This window comes from Ziziphus jujuba, chromosome 3, assembly GCF_031755915.1.
Source record: "Ziziphus jujuba cultivar Dongzao chromosome 3, ASM3175591v1".
NCBI lineage: Eukaryota > Viridiplantae > Streptophyta > Magnoliopsida > Rosales > Rhamnaceae > Ziziphus > Ziziphus jujuba.
The window spans coordinates 14,499,828-14,521,692 of record NC_083381.1 but is presented as its reverse complement, the minus strand read 5'-3'; the positions used below and the strand labels follow the sequence as shown (position 1 = coordinate 14,521,692).

Here is a 21,865-nt window from a genome sequence, read left to right as displayed (position 1 = left end):
TTTTATTTTGGTTAATTTCATTTACTTCCCTCCACTGAAATTTAATTTAAATCGCTCACATGAAAACACCAAAAACAAAGCCATGCTACTCTACTTCAACCAGCAAAGATTGAAAATGCATTTTGTCATAAACATATTATTTTGAAGTGTTTTCCTTTTATATATTTTTGAGCATGTTAAATTTGTTCAATCCAATAATTTCAAATTCTTTTAAAAATATATTTTTAAATGGTTCAATCATAAAGTTTTGTACAACTAAATATGCTCGATTGTAAGCTTCTGAACATAGTAAAGTTGTTCACTTGTATACTTCTGAATATCTTCAAAATTATAATTTATTATTTTGGAGTGTTCGATCATAAACTTCTGTCCAGATTTTCAAATGTTCGATTGAAAACTTCTGAACGTTGTTATTTTGTTTAGTTGTATATTTTTGAACATGCAATTTCACACAGGTATATTTTTAGATACTCGGTTGTAAACTTTTGTGCAGTTTTAAAATGTTTGTTTGTATACTTTTGAACATATTAAAATTTTTCGATTATAAATGTTTGAACTAAATTTAGCGATATTCAATTCTGAACTAAATTATCAAATGTCCTAATTTTATTTAGAGATAAAAATGCAAAACTACAATGTAAATGCTTTATATCAATCATACAAAATAAAAGTATAAAAAGTCATCTAGAGATTGCATTTAATGTCATAACCATAAACTAATTTATTCAAAACTATGGACTGTCTAAATCTATCATTTCCTGAGTGGCCGCATCATCTGAAATTAAGTCCTTGAAAGCTTTTATTTGAAGTACATATGATGTTTCCATCCTTGGGCACATATTTAATGATGTTTAAACCATTTATCAGCAACTGGCGGCATAGGACATCCTGATACCATGAACAACTACAACAACAACAATAAAGATAACAAAAATATTTGATAGATAAAAGCCAAACATCTTAAGAATGCTTGGATGGACGCTTCTGAAAATTAAAAAATGTTCAGTTTTAAATTGTCAAATAAAAGATGAATTTTAATATATCAAGATCAAATATAAGAGTGTTGTTCTGACCTGCTCGTTGGTAAGTGATAGGAAAAAAAATCTAAACTAAAGTAACCATCACAAAATATGAAAAAAATTAAATATATCTTACTGTTTCTATATTTTTGGGCTTCCATAATTTATGAATAATTATTGTATTTGCAACTCTAGTTTATAATGGAATATAAGTTAAATGGAGATGTAATGTATTATTTGAGAGGAAGAATGGGATTGCATAAAGAGATTATTTAAATAAATTTAGTTAATAAATATCCTTAATAGTAATTTTAAATGGAGATAAAAATATAAATAAAAAATAAGAGTGTATAGAATCCAAATGGTAGTACGAGTAGAAATTCTCTAGTTAGTATGACTAGGTATGGCTACATGCGTTGCATGTGGACCGCTATTTAATAGTGTTAAATATTGTTTTATTAATTTTTTATTATATATAAAATTAAACAATTTGATTTATCTAATAAAAAATTATTAACGTATAATATAAATTTAAGATATTACAAATGATACTATCAATTTCAAAAAGGTTTTATCCAAAAAATAAAATAGTATAGAGAACTAAAATTAATATGTATAAATCTCTGTATGTATTAATATTGTTATTATTTTTTGTTGATAAATTTTAAACATTTTTATTGGAATAGGATGAGACAATTTTGACCTTTCTTCTAAAATGAATGAGACTATTCATATGGGGATAAGTAACTCTATTTATATTTTTTGATATATATATATATATATGTCGGATCAAGCTGATAATTTTTATATTCAAGTTTAAAATTCAAGAATTAGGATTAAAAGATAGATAAGATATAAAAATAATTTAAATGGTTGAAAAAATGATGGCTTAAACTGCTAAAAGACATATTTAACTTATATATTATTAAAGATAAAGAAGTTAAGTATAAAAAATTTTCACCACTTTTCCTCATTATTATAAAATTAATATTCATTTTATATATTTAACTAAAGCAAAATAAATGTTTTAATATAATAAAAATGTTTACTTCACATTTTTTTCAACTTAGCCATTTTTATTTATTTAAACTAAAACTATAATAAATTTATATAATATAATTACAAAACTAATACTATTCAAAAACTAAAATAATCAATAAAATTTGATAAATGAATAAATATGTATCATTACTTAATTAAATATGTGAATTATATTTTTATTTCTTTTTAAGTTAGAATTTTTTAATTTTGTCATCAAGTTGAGGCATGGAGTCTCTCAGAGTGCACAAACACCTACAACTTTGTTCAATTCAATCCGCTGCATGTCATCATCCAAGCTTTTTGTTGGAGGTAATTTAAATGGCATAAATTTTATTGAAATGGTGAATATATAAATATGTAGCTTATTGTTATCATGTACATTTGTGAGTCATGAGTTGCTCTCTTTGATGTGTGGATTTTAGGCCTTTCTTATGGAGCAGATGTCCAATCTCTTCGTGATGCTTTCTCTGGCTTTGGTGATGTTGTTGAGGATGAGTTCTTATGTTCTCTATTAGTGCTAAGTAAATACAACCCTGTTCAAAAAAGCTACATCACTATTGTAAATATGTGTAATGGTAGATTCTTTTTTTGTATTTCTAACTTGTGTGGTGGGATTAAAAGTGTTGCTTGTGTACCACACAATGCATATTCCCTGTAAATTCACCTTTTAAAAGCTGCTAGTCAGGTTTTGCTGTTCTTGGTTCAAATTCACAACTTTTGTTTGAACTTCTGCTAGTTGGATGGTTTGTACCTTGTTATATCAGGCCAGCTATTGTACTTTAGGAGAATATGTTGCTGCTGTTAATGTCATGAGATCCAATTGACTTCTTTTTAGTAGATTCTAGTGTCCTGAGAAATGAGATATAAAATCAACTTTATTTTAAGTTAGAATTTTATGGTTATTAATGTTGAAGTATAACCCCTGTGTTGACGTGGAGACAGGGTCTGACATGGATAAGTGAGCTGCATAGGTGTATCCCCACTTTGGCTCATATGACAGGTGTCATTGTGAATTGTAAAAGAGTGAGCATGCATGAAAGTGTGAGTGAGAGAATCTTTGTTATAATAGAAATATAATGATCATTTTAATGATGTAAGCATTTTGGATAAATACTGATATATTGAATGAAAAGGGATCTGAGCTCACACAATTCTCTCCTCTAACCTCTCTTTCTCTCTCTCTTGTATTTTTCTGCACAATATAGAAATATTACAGAGGTTTAAAACCATTAACATGGTATCAGAGCTTCTCAATCAAATATGAGATTGGGATAAACACTATGAGGTAAAAAAAAAAAACAAACAAATTTGAGCAAGTGTGAAAAAAAAAAAATCGAAAATATTGGTTTCTTGTGTTGTAAGATCAACATAAACAATGGTTGGATCTGAAGTGAGAGCTCCGATATTCTTAGGTGAGAATTATGAGTTCTAGAGGATTAAGATGGTGACTATTTTCAAATCTTATGGGCTTTGGAGATTTATGGAGAGAGGAATCCCGATTTCAGATGAGAAGAAAAAGGGAAAAAGTGAAGAAGCTGAAGGAAGTTCAGCAATGGAGGATGATGATGAACAAGCAATGGAGTTTTACATAAAGGATGCAAAGGCCCTGGGAATTATCCAAGGTACTGTTTTAGATCAGATCTCTCCAAGGATAGTAAATGCAGAAACCTTGAAAGAAGCTTGGGAGCTACTGTACAAGGAATTTCATGGTGGTGAACAGGTAAGATCTGTAAAACCTCAAAGTTTAAGGAGGGAATTTGTATATACCAAAATGAAAGAGGATGAAACATTATCTAGTTATCTTACTAGATTGAATGATTTGATAAATCAGATGAAAACCTTCGGAGAAAGCTTATCTAATGAGAGGTTGGTTCAAAAGGTTTTAATTAGTTTGACTAAACCTTATGAGCCTATATGCTTGATAATAGAAAATACTAAGGATCTGGAATTAGTAGAATTTCAAGAAGTGGTTGCAATTCTTAAAAGCCAAGAACGGACACTTGGCTTACAAGTCATTGATTTCACAGAGAAAGCCTTCTCTACCTTATTTGTGAACAATCATGCTGCAAACTCTAAAACACAAAACAAAGGAGTAATACACTCCAATGCAGCTAAATTTTAGAAGACTTGGACTCCAAGAGAGAAGAAGTGGGAACTGAAGCAGAGATTTCAGTACAGATTTCATGGAAACCAAGCTCATTCTGTGAATACTGTTCATGGTGGAAACAGATGGCAAGTTGGAGGTAACCAAGAAAATTCAAAATCACAGTGTAGAACATGTGGCAAATACCATTTTGGAGAGTGTATATTCAAAGCGAAACCAAAGTGCTATAATTGTGACAGATTTGGGCATTGGGTAAGAGAGTGTACAAATGGGAAGAATGTGCAGAAAGCAAATTGTACAAATCAAATGGAGTTGACAGGCAACATGTTTTATGCAGCTAGTGAGCTTGAAAAGTCAAGTAAGGGAAGTAAATGGTATATAGACAGTGGATGTAGCAATCATATGACAAGGAATATGGATTTTTTGATTGATGTTAAAAAGAATTTGTATGGAAGAGTTCAAATGCCCAATGGTACACTAGAAAGCATAGATGGGAAATGTACATTGGTGATTGATACTGACAGAGGCAAGAAGCACATTAAAGAGGTAATGTATTTACCTGGTTTGAAAGAAAATTTGTTGATAGTTGGTCAAATGGAAGAGCATGGCTATTATCTACTGTTTGGTCGAGGAATGTGTTATATATATGATGGACCTACATTAGAAAATTCGATTGTGAAAGTTGAAGCAAAGACAAACCAATGCTATCCCTTAACTATGACATTAAGTGAACAGTTTGCTCTAAGAGCTCAAATAGATTTCAGTGTGGAAACTTGGCATAAAAGGATGGGACACCTACACTTGAATACACTGCTGGAGTTAAAGAAGAGGGATATGGTTTTGGGATTACCAAAACTTGAGGAAACCATGAAAATATGTGAAGGATGTCAAATTGGGAAGCAGCATCGAGAAGTCTTTCAAAAGAATAAGGCCTGGATAGCAAGTCAGCCATTACAATTGGTTCATACTGACTTGTGTGGTCCAATGCAGACAGAAACCCTTGCTAGAAACAGGTACTTTATGCTTCTTGTAGATGATTATACACGCATGGTATGGGTATACTTTCTAAGAAATAAATCTGAAGCTTTTACTTGCTTCAAGAAATTTAAATCCATGGTTGAACTTCAAAGTGGGTTTAAGATCAAATGTTTGAGAAGTGAAAAAGGAGGAGAGTTCATATCTGCTGAATTTATTAAATTCTGTGAGTTTGAAGGTATTCAAAGACAGATAACAGTAGCCTACACTCCACAACATAATGGAGTAGTTGAAGGGAAGAATAGAGTAGTTTGTTGAAATGGCTAAGGCTATGTTGCATGATAAACATATGCCTTATTACCTATAGCGAGAAGCTGTTCATATAGCTGTGTACTTGCTTAACAAATGTCCTACTAAAGCACTTGATGGTGTAACTCCTTTTGAAGCTTATAGTGGAAGAAAACCAGGAATCGCACACCTGAAAATTTTTGGTTTTCTATGTTATGTCCATGTTCCAGCTGAGACAAGGCAAAAATGGGATCCTAAAAGCATAAAAGGGATCTTTGTAGGATATAGAACTTGTGAGAAGGGTTATAGGGTGTTTGATCCTATAACTAAGAAGTTGATTTTGTCTAGAGATGTTGTATTTGATGAAGAAAATTCATGGGATTGGTAGGAAAGTGCATGTAATGGAAGTCAAAATGTAATTTCTGCAGCAATTGATAATTGTAAGGTTTCGAGAAGGAATCCAATGCTTGAAGATATTCATCATACCCCAAAAAAGTCAGGACAAGAAGTTTTAGGTTTAGAAGGAGCTACAAACAGCAAGGGTGGTATGTCAAATGTGTATGAAAGTTCAAGTATGAGTTCTGTTCATTCAAAAACTGATAGATTGCATGCTAGTTCTAATCATACACCAGTAAAATGGCGAAGTCTTACTGATATTTTGGCTAAATGCAATAATTGTATCATTGAGCTTGAAAATTATAAAGAGGCAGCTTAAAGCCAGTCTTGGATCAAGGCAATGACAAATGAGTTGGAGATGATTGAGAAAAACAACACATGGGAGTTGGTGAATAGACCAAAAGATAAGCCAGTGATCGATGTTAAATGGGTATACAAGACTAAATTCAATTTAGATGGTTCAATTCAAAAGAATAAAGCCAGATTAGTGGTTAAGGGGTATGCAACAAAACCAAGTGTGGATTTCAATTAAACCTTTGCCTTAGTTGCTAGACTTGCTACCATTATTATCTTAATTACTTTGGCAGCTCACAAAAGTTGAAAATTGTATAAGCTTGACATTAAATCAGCATTTTTAAATGGTATGCTGTGAAATGAGGTGTACGTAGAGCAACTGGATGGATTTATGATTGAAGGGCATGAGGATAAGGTACACAAATGGCATAAGGCTCTATATGGTTTAAAATAGGCGCCTTGAGCCTGGTATAGTGAAATTGATGCATACTTCTGTGAGAGTGGGTTTCAAAGAGTCAAAAGTGAAGCCACTCTTTATACAAGGACCAGGGGAGAAACAGGCATATTGATTGTTGCTATATATGTTGATGACATAGTGTATACAGGAAATGATAATGAGATGCTTCATTGGTTCAAGGAAGACATAATGAAATGATATGAAATGACAGATTTAGGATTGCTGCATCATTTTCTTGGTATGGGAGTAATACAAACAGGTTCAAGCATTTTCGTGTACCAGAAGAAATATGCTTCCACATTGCTAAACAAGTTTGGCTTCACAAGTTGCAATCCAGTTGTCACACCATTAGTTACAAATGAGAAACTTAGCAAAGAAGATGGAAGTGAAGCTGCAGATGAAGAGGTGTATCCAAAAATTTTGGGGAGTCTTCTATACCTTACAGCTACAAGACTAGATATCATGTTTGCTGCAAGTCTTCTAGCAAGATTCATGCATTGTCCCACAAAGAAGCATCTTGGTACAGCAAAGAAAGTACTAAAGTATGTCAAAGGTACCTTAGATTATGGAATAGAATATGTCAAGGGAAAACAAATTGTGTTAGTGGGATATTGTGACAGTGATTGGAGTAGATCTGTGGATGACATGAAAAGCACATCTGGATATGCCTTTAGTTTTGGAAGTGGAGTACTTTCATGGGCCTCGGTAAAATAGAATTGTGTAGCACTTTCTACAGCTGAGGCAGAATATATTAGTGCATCAGAAGCAACTGCACAAGCAATATGGCTTCGGTTTGTACTTGAGGATTTTGGTGAAATGCAAGCTGAAGCCACTCCTCTACATTGTGACAATACTTTAGCTATTGCTATTACTAAAAATCTAGTTTTTCACAAGAAAACCAAACATATTGATAGGAGGTATCATTTTATCAAAGAAGCCTTACAAGATGGGGTGATTGACTTGACATATTGTTCTTTTGAAGAACAGGTTGCAGACATATTTACTAAGCCTTTATCAAGGGATCAGTTTAATTTCTTGAGAGACAAGCTAGGAGTTGTTTCAGCACAGAGGTTACAGGGGAGTGTTGAAGTATAACTCCTGTGTTGACGTACAGACAGGGTCTGACATGGATAAGCGAGCTGCATAGGTGTATCCCCACTTTGGCTAATATGCCAGGTGTCATTATGAATTGTAAAAGAGTGAGAGTGCATGAAAATATGAGTGAGAGAATCTTTATTATGACATAAATGTAATGATCATTTTAATGATGTAACCATTTTGGATAAATACTGATATATTGAATGAAAAGGGAGTTGAGCTCACACAATTCTCTCCTCTAACCTCTCTTTCTCTCTCTCTCATATCTTTCTGCACAACACAGAAATATTATAGAGCTTCAAAACCATTAACAATTAACTTACCAATGGTTTTAATGTTCGGTTTTCCCATTTTCAGGGATATTCTTTTTCTTCCAGAAAATAGTTATTAATTGCAGTGAGGGAGCATTGTGCATTTGTTTAGAAGTACAAGTGTTGTGCTTTGCAGGATATTTTGTCATCGGGTTGGGTTTTGAGTACTAAATAAAAACTTGGGGTTGATCCTGGCAGTTTCATTCATGCTTATGTTACTTTTTTTTATTCCCCACTAATTGTTGCAATGTGGGATTTGCCATGATTGTAGTGGGTATGGTTCCTTCTTTAGCTGCCTGCCTTATCCTTTTTCCCTAGTGAAATATCTTTTTGGTTTTACAATGTTTTCCACGTTTTTATTGTTCTAAGTGGATGATTTTGTTCTGCAGCGAGGGTTATTATTGATAGGAATACTGGGAGGTCTAGGGGATTCGGTTTTGTCAACTTCTCCAGCGATGACTCTGCTAGCTCGGCACTATCTGCAATGGATGGCCAGGTTAGAAATAGAGTTTGATGATAATCTAATGTATTATATTTCTTTAAGAACTATTACCTTATTTTTGAATAAGTATATGGTAATTGTGAAATGCTGTTTTTCAGGATTTACAAGGGCGTCATATTCGTGTGAGTTATGCTACTGAGAGGTCCGAATCTAGTGGTAGATCCTTTGGTGGCGGTGGTGGTGGAGGTTATCGTGGTGGTGATGGTGGTTTTGGTAGAGGCCGGGGTGGGGATTTTGTCTTTAAGTACGCATTCCCTTGCTGTCCATTTAGGCTTCTTGCTTCATTAGTTGTTTAGAATTAAGTTGCATGATTTGTCTCTTTTTAATTTGCTCTTCGTACTACATTTTTCAATGATTGCTCTAATATATGAAGCAATTTGTTATGACTTGTGGCCACCTTTTTTAACCGTCTCAAATTTTCATTAAAATATGTGAATTGGAGCTTTCATTTGTTACTGGAAGTTAACATCAATTCAAATCATATGATTTTATCTAAACCGATATGTACTAATCTACTTAGCCAGATTATTGCCAAAAAATAAATCTATTTAGCCACATTTAATTCGATTGTTAATAAAGATTAATTTGATAAAGTTAGACGAGATTTATTTTGAATGCTTCTGTTTATTATTGGTTTGGCATGAAAGAGCGAATAACAAAGAAAATACTGTCTTCGATATGCTTTCTAAATTGATTAAAAATATCATATCCTGAATTGAATGGATGGGCGTGTGGAATGGAAGAATTGAAATTGGATTAAAGGATTCTGAAACCGTAGCATACTGTAACTGTGACTTGAAAGAAATTCTTTTGTATGGGTGAAAAAACAGATTGTTTCTTCCCAAACTCTTATCATCTTCATGTTTTCTCAAATGTTGATTTAGGCGAAACTTCCTCTTCCGTTATAATTATAATGAGTTTTAATATTGATTAAATAGTACTCTTCTCTCTCTCTCTCTCTCTCTATATATATATATATATATGTATAAATTATATATACTTATATATCTGTCCATGATTCTAATCTAATGGCACCATGTTGCCTTTTATAGTGGAAACTGTACTGTTTGTGAATACTTCAAATTTGCATGATCATCTCAATCAATGATTAAAAACTAAAATCCTAGAAGGGAGTAACATCCATTAGCATCGATTATGAAATATGCTAGTATTAATATTGGGTGTATACAAATTTAATGAAACATAGTAATGTGATAAATATTAAAGGTTGCTATATTTTCTATTACATTTTTAAATTAGGATTTTTAATTGAAAAGATATTGCTGGTATGACATAGCACACATCACCATCATGTATCCCAATATAAGTTAAGAGAGGCAAATTCCCCCCCAAAAAAAAAAAAAAACATTTCCATCTGTTGCCAAAATTGCCGCATTTTCAAATACAATTTTCTTTTTTAATCAGTATCATCATAGTATTTGCTATATCACCAAATAGATAAAATGTTGATAGTATGATGCATTTACCACTAAAATACTAGATCAAAATCTAAAATTAAAAATATATAAAATTATGAACACATTAGCTATATAAAAATAAGTCTCAACTCTATACATGCACAAAGTCCATATTAAAGCTAAAATTGATCTCTATAATTAACATGATATGTGACCTACCATCTCAAAGCAAAATTAAAGAGCATTAATAGCTCAACTAGCATTGGACTAATTTATTTGTATATATACATATACATATATAAAAATATATAATATTATATTTATAGTTTTCTTGATTCTTTATTATAATATACCATTTGATTCCTCATGATAATATACCATTCTTACAGAGAGAGAAAGATGTCAAATTAGATATATTCTCCCAAGGTTTTGCGTAAAGGGTCAGCACTACTTTTCAAGTGCTTTATTCTCTCATGGTGAATGTTGAAGTGTAATAATAACACGCAAAACAAGATTTTTAGTTTGAATTCTTGTTTACAATGGAGGTTAGGAATTTTGTTGTTTCTTTTATTTTTCATAAAGCATACTGTCAGGATCCGTCTAAAATTCCTCGTTGGAACCCTAGACAAGCCCTGATCCCAGGAAAACCCTACCGAACCCTCCAATGGAAAATCCGGCAGAACCTCCCCTAAGGGTTGGACTTACCACAAATTTCCTGCACTGAAAAACATACTTCTATATTCGTCCCCTTATTCCTCCCACAATACTACAGATTGATTCCACAATTTACAGCACTTTAATGAATAACAGTAATTCAGTGCATAATTAATACATAAATGTCCGAGACAGTATATAGAGCTTCATGAAGTACTATTAAGCATAGAATACAACAGGGATGAAAGAAATAATACAAAGGAAATAAATGAAGACAAAAGTAACTTCTCGAACTACGATAGCGGCGGAGATTTGGTTCGCTCCGGAAGAATGTCTACGACCCCTTGCACCTAAGGGAACGAAATTTAAAAACGTGAGATGCTAATCATCTCAATGAGTAATCCTATCTACTGAACACTTTTAATATTAATAATATAACAATAAAGGAATTTAATTAATACCAACAATTAAATAATAAATAATTGAAGTAATAATTTCTCTCAAAACCCTCATTATTCACTCCGTTGGAAATATTCCCTTTTTAAAACATTTTCACAAAACCCAATATTCGTGTTTTCCGGAAACCAAGGGATCAAACAATTTAATAAACAATAGATAAATACCCCAAATATAAATAAAATGTAATAAAATATAATAAATAATTTTTTGAACACTTGGGGTTTGAAATTTCGATCCGAAAATTTATACTTGACGCACCACACCATATACCAGTGATGCCCTCCGATACCCAGCGTCTCGAGCACCGACTGGTGGGGAGATTAACGAGAGAAACTTGCATACGGCACTTCGGCGTCCCGACAGTACCGCTGCTAAAACCGTCATCCTGGCCAAGGAGAGGGGCGGCTATGTGCACTATAAAACTTGTTTGCCCTCGGTCCAATGGCAACTCACGGAAGACATAATAACTTGTGCGCTAACCACATATACACCGGAACACCAATACTGTATGAGTGCATCTAAAATAATTACTAAATTAATTATAACCGTATTGATTTTCCAAAATCACCGTGGGAAATATACCAGTTTTCAAATTTACCATCCCACATATTTTCCTTTAACATACCCGGTACGAAACCATCGATAACAATATAAAAATAATTTTTCTCGTAACACGAGGTCCAACAAATAATATTCCACGGCCATAATTATAAAATTTAACCCACCAATTAAACAAATATTTTTCTTAAAATATTTAAACCAAATATGCCTAAAAGATAATATTAAAATCACATACGATTTATTACTGAAACTACCTTGCTCATGCGTAATAAATAAAATTAAATCACAATAAAATAATAATTTTCCACAATTATAATTAAATTGCACCACATGAGCATAATTCCAAATATCAATTAAACACCAATTAAATATAATTAATTGCCCCAAAATATTTTTAAAGGTGGGTCACTCAACTCAAGCACGTATATCAGCTAAGATCTTCCGCACGATCAACTCCACTACCCACACGTGCACCTAAAACATCCACAGTACATCAAACCAAATATATTAATATTTTAATCGGGTAACACCCAAATGGGTACCCGGGGAGCGAACACAAACGACAACCAAAAATTACGAGTAATATACCGAATCGAAGCTTGAGTGACGAGGATTACAAATCCGGTCTCACTTCCCGGAGATCGGACTCGAGGTGGCCGGAATCTCGTTGAAAAGCTTTCAAGATTCAACTCTTCGATTCTCCCAAACCGTCGTGAATTGGAGGAAAAGGACACTGGATTTGGATTCAGGAGGTCAGAATTAGTGGAGAGGGACCGGAGACCGGACTGGGTACTCGCCAGAACAGGGAGTTCTCCGGCGAGCCGTCGTGGTCACCGGCAATCGTCGCCACCGGCGGCGCGTGCAGCGGTTGATGGCCGTGATTTTTGGAGGTCTTATAGCTTGAAGGGAGAGGGTTCGAACGGTACCGGCGGTGACAAGAACGAAGGTCGGAATGTGGAGATCTCGACGGTGGAAGGAGATCTCGATCCGGGCACGTCGCCAGTCGGTTGGCCCTGAAATTTTAGGATTTGGCCGAGAATGAGCCGGCGCATGTAGCAAGAATCAGCCGGAAAATTTGACAACTCCGGTGGCCAGCGATTCTCTCTCTCCCTCTCTCTCTCTCCTCTCTCTCCTTCCCCGTCATTTTTGCCAAATAAAAGCCACCGTGGGTGACACTGTTCACCCACGTAGACCAATCAGGTGTTGACACGTGGTGTCACTGTGCACTTAAGCCAGATATAATAAAATATTATGGTATCCGGCAAACTTCACACGTCCATAACTTTTTAACCAGATGTCTAATTTAAGCGTGCCACTAGTCTATGAACTCGTATCGACGAGTACTTTATAACTATACAAAAGTCAAAACAAAATTATACAACTATAAAAAGTCAACTCCAAGCACCTTTTGGACAGTTTGCACATCGACTTGTTTTGCCCATAACTTTCAAACCGTAGCTCCGTTTTCGACGTGCTACCAGTCTATGAACTCGGGACATCATGTACTTCGCCACGGTACCACGGTCAACTAGAAATTTCAACTGGAACAAAAAATCAACTTTTGATCCACTCGGTCAACGGTCAACCTCGGTCAACGTGCAAAAATTTCGACATGGTTCGGGACGGGGTGTTACAATACTCTTTAGACTGCTTTAGTATCTCATTCCTTTCCAGCAAATAATCATGGAAATTAAGGAACAAATAAGTTATGTAGTAAAGTCGTATATATCCAAAACGTTCTTCAAAGATAAGTATATGTCTTCTTGTATATTTAAACATATTTGCTAATCACTTGTAAAGCATACAATTAGCTTTGTTGTGAAGAAAAAACAAAAAAAAAAAAAAAGCAAAATAAGTCTCAACTCAGTATACATGCACAAAGTCCATATTAAAGCTAAAATTGATCTCTATAATTAATATGATATGTGACCTACCATCTCAAAGCAAAATTAAAGAGCATTAATAGCTCAACTAGCATTGGACTAATTTATTTGTATATATACATATACATATATAAAAATATATAATATTATATTTATAGTTTTCTTGACTCTTCATTATAATATACCATTTGATTCCTCATGATAATATACCATTCTTACAGAGAGAGAAAGATGTCAAATTAGATATATTCTCCCCAAGGTTTTGCGTAAAGGGTCAGCACTACTTTTCAAGTGCTTTATTCTCTCATGGTGAATGTTGAAGTGTAATAATAACATGCAAAACAAGATTTTTAGTTTGAATTCTTGTTTAAAATGGAGGTTAGGAATTTTGTTGTTTCTTTTATTTTTTGTAAAGCATACTTTTTAGACTGCTTTAGTATCTCATTCCTTTCCAGCAAATAATCATGGAAATTAAGGAACAAATAAGTTATGTAGTAAAGTCATATATATCCAAAACCTTCTTCAAAGATAAGTATATGTCTTCTTCTATATTTAAACATATTTGCTAATCACTTGTAAAGCATACAGTTAGCTTTGTTGTGAAAAGAAACAAAAAAAAAAAGGAAAAAAAAAAATGACTGACGTTGTTGCTAGTTTTGCCTTGGAGAACTTGAAAAATTTGCTCATCCATGAAGCAAATTTGTTTCGTAGAGTGAAGGACGATGTTAATTTGCTTCAAGATGATTTTGGCTTTATGGATGCCTTTCTCAAAGATTCTGAAGAGAAAGGAGATGATCATTACATGGTGAAGGAGTTAATCAACCAAATTAGAGACGCTGCTTTTGAGGCTGAGGATGTCATAAACACATACATGGCTCAAGTTATTAAGCAACGGAGGAGGAACCTGCTGCTGAAACGCCTCCATTGCTTTGATCATGCAGCCGTGCTTCACCATGTTGCCGAGAAAACCCCCAGCATCAAAAGAAAGATTGAGAATATTTATGCCAATAAAACAGCATTTGGCATAGAAGCTCAATCTCATGCAGATGAAGAGGCAGAACAATCACTTCAACAACGCCGGAGAAATGTTGAGGAAGAGGATGTGGTGGGCTTTGGTGATGACACAGCAAAATTGGTCGATCGGCTTCTCGATCGAGGCAGATTACAACGCAAGGTAATTTCAATCAATTTCATAAATGGGTCTATTTTTATAGCGTGTCTCCTTAAAGTGGAATTCATCCTTTGTTTTTTCCTTTCTATTCACTCGTATCTCTTCCGTTTCATCGATTTTGTCCGGATCCTCCTTTTCTTCCGAAAAAAGGGAAGGAGAAGGATCTTCTTCGGTGGATCTCTCTTATTCCTGTTTAGTCCCCCTCGTTTCTGAAGTTGTTTCTATTTCTAGATCTGTTTCTAGGTAATTTCAATAATAGGCATGGGTGGTTTGGGAAAGACCACGCTTGCTAGAAAAATTTACAACAACAATCATATCAAGAATCATTTTGATCACTGTGCATGGGTTAGTGTATCTAAAGAATACAAAACCAGGATGTTGATTCTTGATATATTGGAGTGTGTTGGGCATATATCAGACGAAAAACCATATAAAATGTCCGACGAACAACTTAAAGTCACATTGCGTGACAACTTGAAAGGAAAGAGATATTTTGTCGTCATGGATGATGTGTGGAAACCTCACTTTTGGGATGAGATAAGAGCATGTTTTCCCGACGACTCAAATGGAAGCAGAATTTTAATCACCAGTCGGGAAAAAGAAGTTGCCTCGCATGCTAGCTCAACTCCTCCTTATTTTTTACCATTTCTTGATAAGGAAACAAGTTGGAAACTCTTGTGCAAGAAGGTGTTTCGAGGAGAAAAATATCCTTCAAATCTAGAAAGTCTCGGGCGGCAACTTGCTGAAAGTTGTAAAGGTTTACCACTTTCTATTGTGGTATTGGGAGGTATTCTGGCAAACAAAGAGAAGACACAACAAACATGGTCCAAATTTATTGGCAATGTCAATTGGTTCCTCATCGACGATGATAACAAGCGTTGTTCAGATATTCTTGCTCTGAGCTACAAGCACTTGCCACGTAAATTAAGACTATGTTTCTTGTATGTCGGTGTCTTCCCTGAAGATTTTCTGATCCCTGCAAGGACATTAATTCAAATGTGGGTTGCTGAAGGATTCATATCTGTTCAACATGACAGCAGAAAGATGGATGAAATTGATGTTGCTGAATACTACTTGGAACAGCTCATCGATCGAAGTTTGATCCAGGTAGCAAGTAGGAGAAGCCACGGAGGCGTGAAGACTTGTCGTATCCATGATCTTGTAAGAGATTTCTGCATAAAGATGAGCATTCAAGAGAAATTTTATGAGGTTCGTGTGAATAATGCTGACCTTAGATGTTCATCAAGTAGTACCATCCCTCGAAGACTATCCATACAAGGTAACATTGATTCTGAAAGCATTTCCTCCCCAAGCACTATCAATGATTCAATTTCTGTTGGGTCTTTGTTGTTATTTACCTCATATTTTAATTACAACCCTTTGAAATGGGCTTCGAAGAACTTCAAGTTTATCCGGTTGTTGTCCGTTGAGGTTATGTATTCATCTCATCTATCGCCTACTTTTCTTAATGAAATAGGACAGCTAGTATTTCTAAGATACCTTAAAATAGCATTTTGGGCAGGCCATAAGCAAATATTTGTTATGCGGAATCCATTTGTTGTTTGGAAATCATTTCCTGCTTCCATATGCAAGCTTCCATATCTTGAAACAATTCAATTGACACAGATTAGTATGTGCATTCCAAATAAGATATGGATGATGAAGCAATTAAGATATCTCTATGTGAATCCTAGAATAGAATTACAACCACCTTCAAAAGTTGGTCACACTTTAAGCAACCTGAAAGTCCTTTCCTGTGTACAAGTTGATGAGAAAACTTCTATTCTCTTTCGAAAATCTTTGTTCCCAAATTTGAGGAAACTGCATTTAATAATTAAATGGGAAAGCGAGATTGATGAATCTGTGGCGTCAGAAACATTGGCAAGTCTAGAGTCTTTGCAAAACCTGCAAATCTTGAAATTGAGTTGGTTCGAATTCGGGCAACGGTTGGATTTGTTCCCATCATCATCATCAAAACTCACCAAGATTACATTTGAAAGTTGCAAATTCTTGGACTCAAACCACTTGATGGAAAGTCTTGGGAAAGTTGCCAACTTACGAATCCTAAAGATTAGAGGATGTGACATGTCTTCGCGGCAGCTACATTTCATGCAGTTGGAAGTCTTTAAAATGATTGGTTTAAGAGATATTGAAACGTGGGAACTGGAGACACATGCAATGCCTAACCTTCAGCATCTGGTTATCGATGGATGTGCAGATTTGAGAAATCTTCCAGATGAACTCTGGAGCTTGGCTAACCTCAGAATGGTACAGGTAACGGACATCAAAACAGATTTGAAGGAGAAGCTCATGATCAAGCAATCAAAGATGAAGGAGCACGGATATTCTTTCAAACTCATCATAAGTTGAAACTGATCCTTCATCTTGGCTATTAATACTGCTCCCCCGCAACCACTAGGTGGTGATGAAGATAAGTCCGTGCAGTTGAGATAGGTCCCTTGGATAGGTCTCTTAGCTCACGTGTGGATTGATGTATCTGTTATACCAGTCAATGTATATCCTAGTCAATATATAGCTGATGCCCTTTTGAACCATTAGATAAAGCTCACATCCTTGTATAAATAGCTGTATCATCTGTTCAATAAAATTACACTTACTTTGGCTATTTTGTGTGCTGCTCTTACAGGGGGTGCTTTGGCTATTTGTTTAATTAATTCTTACTTTCATTTTTCTTCAATACTATCCTTTTCTTTTTTATTTTTTTTTCTAAGATAATGTTTATTTTATTTTATGATAATTATCATACTGTGATGTAGTCGATTTGTGTTATGTCCGATGTATATATATATATATATTTATATGGTTGTTTCTATGGAATGAAGATGGGATTTTTTTTTTTTTTTTAAATAAAAATTTTAGTTACGATTTTGTACGTGTAATACCCAAAAATAAAAATAAAAAAAGAAAGCAGCCACAGCAGCTACATGGCTGCATGCTCAAGAGCTTTCCAGTATAGCATGATATTCCGAAGAAGTTAAGTCAATCTAATCTATATACGGTGGAGCATGGTGAGGCGGAGCTGTTTAAAGAATTTATCAGAATGATATAATATGTTCTGCTAATGTCTATCTTTAATATATCTATTTTATTAGTTTTATATACTTTAATGCTTTTAAGTTTTTTTAATATGATTTATTTCAATATGATTGTGGGAAAGTGAAGAAGATGGGTTTTTTTTTTTTTAATAATTTTTTCACAATATAAATCATATATTAAAATTGAAACAAATAAATTTCTTAAGACATATTTTAAGCCAAAAAAAAAAAAATCACTAGAATTGGAGAAGAGTATATAATTCTAGGGATTTTTGACCTATTGCCCCACCCAAATACGATTTAAATGTATACCTATTAGTATCTAGTATTTTTTGATCTACCAATCTTTACACATTATATCCCTCAGTTAAAATAATTTTATGAAATAAAACATTTTGCTGAAAAGCTTTTTCCTTCCTTTCAACTGAGACCTTATCGTGAAATTTTTCCTCAAACTCCATCGTCAACTATTATTAAAGCAGCAACAACAACATCCAACTGAGATTGTAAAAAATTTTGAAGTTCTGTTACTCACCATCAATCTTCCAGTGTTGCAATGGCCCTTTAGGAATAACAATATAGCCATCGATAATTTTTCCTGAGATTTGTACATTATCTAGAAAATTACCAATGAATACTATCGGAAACTTCGAAAGACTTTTTGGTAATTACCTCGCTAATTTGTGCAGTGTGCTCTTTTATTTTTTCCTCTTTTTTAATTTTTTTATTCTATTCCATGTGGTATTACAAATATTAACACAGTATGTTGTGGCTGCAATCTTTGTGCGTTGTCTACTTTATATTACAAGGTGTACCAAGTGTTTCACCTCAGGCAGCAAAAAAGAAAAGGAAAGAAACAAAATAGTCATTTTAGCAAGGGGCCTAAAATATAATGTTGCTAATATAGTGTATCAATATGACTCAAAAGTAACAGAGAACTATTAATTCATGTCCTCGGTAAAAAAGAGCTGATACTCCCATTTGCTCAGCTCCATCAGAGTACTCCCTTCAACTTTCTTTGTACCTACTTCTTTCCTGTACGTCGAAAGGACTTTCGCATTTGACTTAGCCTGCAATATCGCATTAATTCAGACCTTGATTTAGTTTTAAAACAGAAAACAAGAACTATCAAACATTGAATATAACATAGACCATTATGGTTTAGCAACATTGCACTCCTGTTTACAATTCAGCTAGGTCTCATTTGCAATTTTATCCAAGTAGGCACCGTCAAAGTGAGATTTTAAAACTAGTCAAAGAAGATATGCAAAAAGAATGCATCACAACTAGTCAGTAAGGCCATAAACTAGCCATACAAGAAAACTATATGTGGAAAAACTAGTCATAAAAGCCAGAGTAGAAAGATTCCAGAACCACAAATGCCCCCCAAAAAAAAAATAAAAAAATGTAGAAAGCATATAAAAATAAAAAAATGTAGAAAGCATACTTATCTTACAACTAGGTACTCTTCATATCCGTATTAGCATTTTAGTATAAGGGATCAGGGCAAAGAAGTTTTATCAAAAAAGGTGTTCGACAGTTCTAATACACCAAATCTGATAAGAGTAACATTAGGATACAAGTTCAATAGCAGAGCATGACAGCAAGACGATGTAGAAACTCCATCCAAAATGCCACACCAACATCATTCTTAATAACTAGAACTAAGGTTTACTGCAATATTTAAAGAGTAAACGCAGCTGCGGTCTATGATAAACTTATACAATGTTCATGCAACACCAACACAATTGGAGCATCTGAAATTATGCCTATCAACCTACCTAATCATGGCTATCAAGGGATAAAGAAATGTCGGAAATTGAAATTGAGAACAAATCCAATATTATTTTTATCAAAAGAGAAGACTACATGATTCTACCTTAGCACTCTGTAAGGTGGGTTGAGAAGTTGAAAATTGACAGCTGCAAATTAAATTAATATTGACCTAAATGCAAGCAAAAAACAACACACACAAATAAAATAAAATAAAGTAAAAAAAATTAAAAAATAAATCCAAACAGTCCAGCGAGAAAACCGAATCCTCTGAGAAGCAAAACATTTGCTTCGCATGGCCAAGGCTACATACTTTTCTTAGTTAAACAGCAAGTGTTGATCATACAGCAAATAATCTTGCCAAGTCGACTTTTTTTTTTTAAATTTATTTATTTTTTCAAAGCCGTATGCATAGAAATAATTCAAAACCATTGTCCGCCTATGAGCTGCATTGATCAAGCTCCATACCGCTGCATGCTCAAGAGCTTCTCAATATAGTATGATATGCGGAACAAGATAGTCAATCTAATCTATATATGGAGTAGGGTATGCTGGGGTGGAACTGTTTAAAGAATTTCTCATAATAATATGATATGCTCTTAGTTAATGTATATCTTTTATAATATATAATTTTACAAAAATGATAAATATTGATAGAAAAACAACAAATGGAAATGTACTATATATAGCTTGCTGATCGCCGCTTAGTAATGCAAATAGAGTTTTTAAACGTGTATAATATATACATATATATATATATATATATTATCATCAAACCTCTATAATTTAGTCCAATGTATACTTTTTTGAACATGCAATTGAAATATACCCCTCTTTTTCAAATAATTTAATTCTACGGACATTTTTACTTAAATTATATATATTATTGTTTTTATATATTCTCTTTAATGATTTAAAATTTTTTAATATATGATTTATTTTAATATGATTGAGGGAAGAGTAAATAAGATAAGTTTTTTTTTTAAGATAAATTATATATTAAAATTAAAAAAAAAAATCTCAAAACGTACATTAAGCAACAACCAAAAAATAAACTAAAATTGGAGAAGAGAATATAATTCAATTCAAAGCCCAAAAAAACTGGTATTGGACAGAATAACCCACCACACTCAAACCTCACTTTGGGCCCGTTTGTAGTCGTTCTCTGTTACTTTGCATGTTCAAGTTCACGAATTGTTTATGGGGAATTTGGCCAAATGTCCTTATAGAGATAAGCTTCATGATTTTTACCCCTTCATTTGGTATCTTTTTTTTTCTTTTCTACCTTTTCAATTTTAATAATCCCAAAATACCTTTATATCCAAATTAAATATTTTTACTTCTTTTTTTTTTTTATGTTATTTCTTTCTTTTCTCACCCAACTATTCTCTTCTCCTTCATTACCCTTCCCCAAAGCTGGCTCATCTCTTCTCATTCATCAAGCTCATCTCTTCTCATTCATCAAGCTTTCTTCACTTAGTTGCTCTTTTGCCAAACAACCCCGTTTCGTCTCTCCGGTCACCAAAATTCCATACAAAGAAATTGATGGTTTGGAATTCGAAATTAGGGTATTGTGAAGAAGGAGGACGTGGATTTGTATATGAAGCTCAAGGGTGGTGTTGCATGGTGGAAGCAGATGCCTAAGCTTGCTGTTTCACTTGGCCTCTCTGATAAAATGCCTGGTCTATTTGCTTCATTTTTCCTTTGACTTTTCGATTTAAGTGGTTTCTAGGGTTTTTTTAAAACATTTATGGGGTGTTTTTTTTTTTTTTTTTTCTAATTGATTTTGGGATAAGTTGCAATCGAAATTAGGGTTATGTTTTTTTTTTTTTTTGCTATTTCTGTAATTTTTTTCCTTATGCTTTTGTAATTTTTGTTTTAAGTAGTGTTCAGTGTGCGATTTGACGGTCCGATAATGGAAATCGGCAAGGATTCGGGAATGGAGGACAGGGGTTTTGAGGTGGAGACTTGCATTACACGTACTCTACCCCCAGCATTGACACTTGAGAAGGGATTAGAGAGTATCAAAGATGCTGTGGGGAAGTTGAAGCTGAATCCTCCTTTTACCTCCAGTGGGTTCTTTCGGTTTCAGGTACTGGAAAATTCCGTAAGACTTTACTGTTTTGATACTATGTCGTTTTGTTTGGTTTTCATTTCATATGTGATTCTGTGAGGATTTCTACAAGTCGCTGTGCCTTCCAGTACGAAAGCTTTGGATTGGTTTGCCTATTAGTCAGAGTCTTCCGAGGTTTTTCCTCTATTTTTATGTCGAGGGAAACAGAAAATCCTGATTGTAAATCGCTTTATGTGAATGAAACCGTTGGAGTTTTTGGAATTGGGTCTGCTGTTCACTTTACATGGAGTTCTACTTCTATCTCAAGAGAGAAGACAACGACCAAAAGGTT

At 33.9% G+C, this 21,865-nt stretch overlaps 2 protein-coding genes across 2 annotated transcripts in view; both read left to right on the top strand.

Annotated features, from left to right (window-relative positions):
- Positions 1-1,220: 1,220 nt before the first annotated feature.
- Positions 1,221-8,868, top strand: LOC132803111 (glycine-rich RNA-binding protein 4, mitochondrial-like). Its single transcript, XM_060815352.1, has 5 exons — positions 1,221-1,244; positions 2,279-2,369; positions 2,483-2,555; positions 8,377-8,479; positions 8,584-8,868. Exons 1-5 carry the CDS (start codon positions 1,221-1,223, stop codon positions 8,779-8,781), a joined length of 489 nt encoding a protein of 162 aa, XP_060671335.1. The 3' UTR covers positions 8,782-8,868.
- Positions 8,869-14,094: 5,226 nt separating this feature from the next.
- The window catches only part of LOC107405604 (disease resistance protein RPP13), a 37,283-nt gene continuing 29,512 nt past the window's right edge, over positions 14,095-21,865 (top strand). The window contains exons 1-5 of the mRNA XM_060815351.1: positions 14,095-14,634; positions 14,875-16,905; positions 21,028-21,142; positions 21,347-21,552; positions 21,663-21,862. Of these exons, the coding sequence (XP_060671334.1) occupies positions 14,095-14,634; positions 14,875-16,905; positions 21,028-21,142; positions 21,347-21,552; positions 21,663-21,862 (3,092 nt within the window). The remainder of the gene's footprint in view (positions 14,635-14,874; positions 16,906-21,027; positions 21,143-21,346; positions 21,553-21,662; positions 21,863-21,865) is intronic.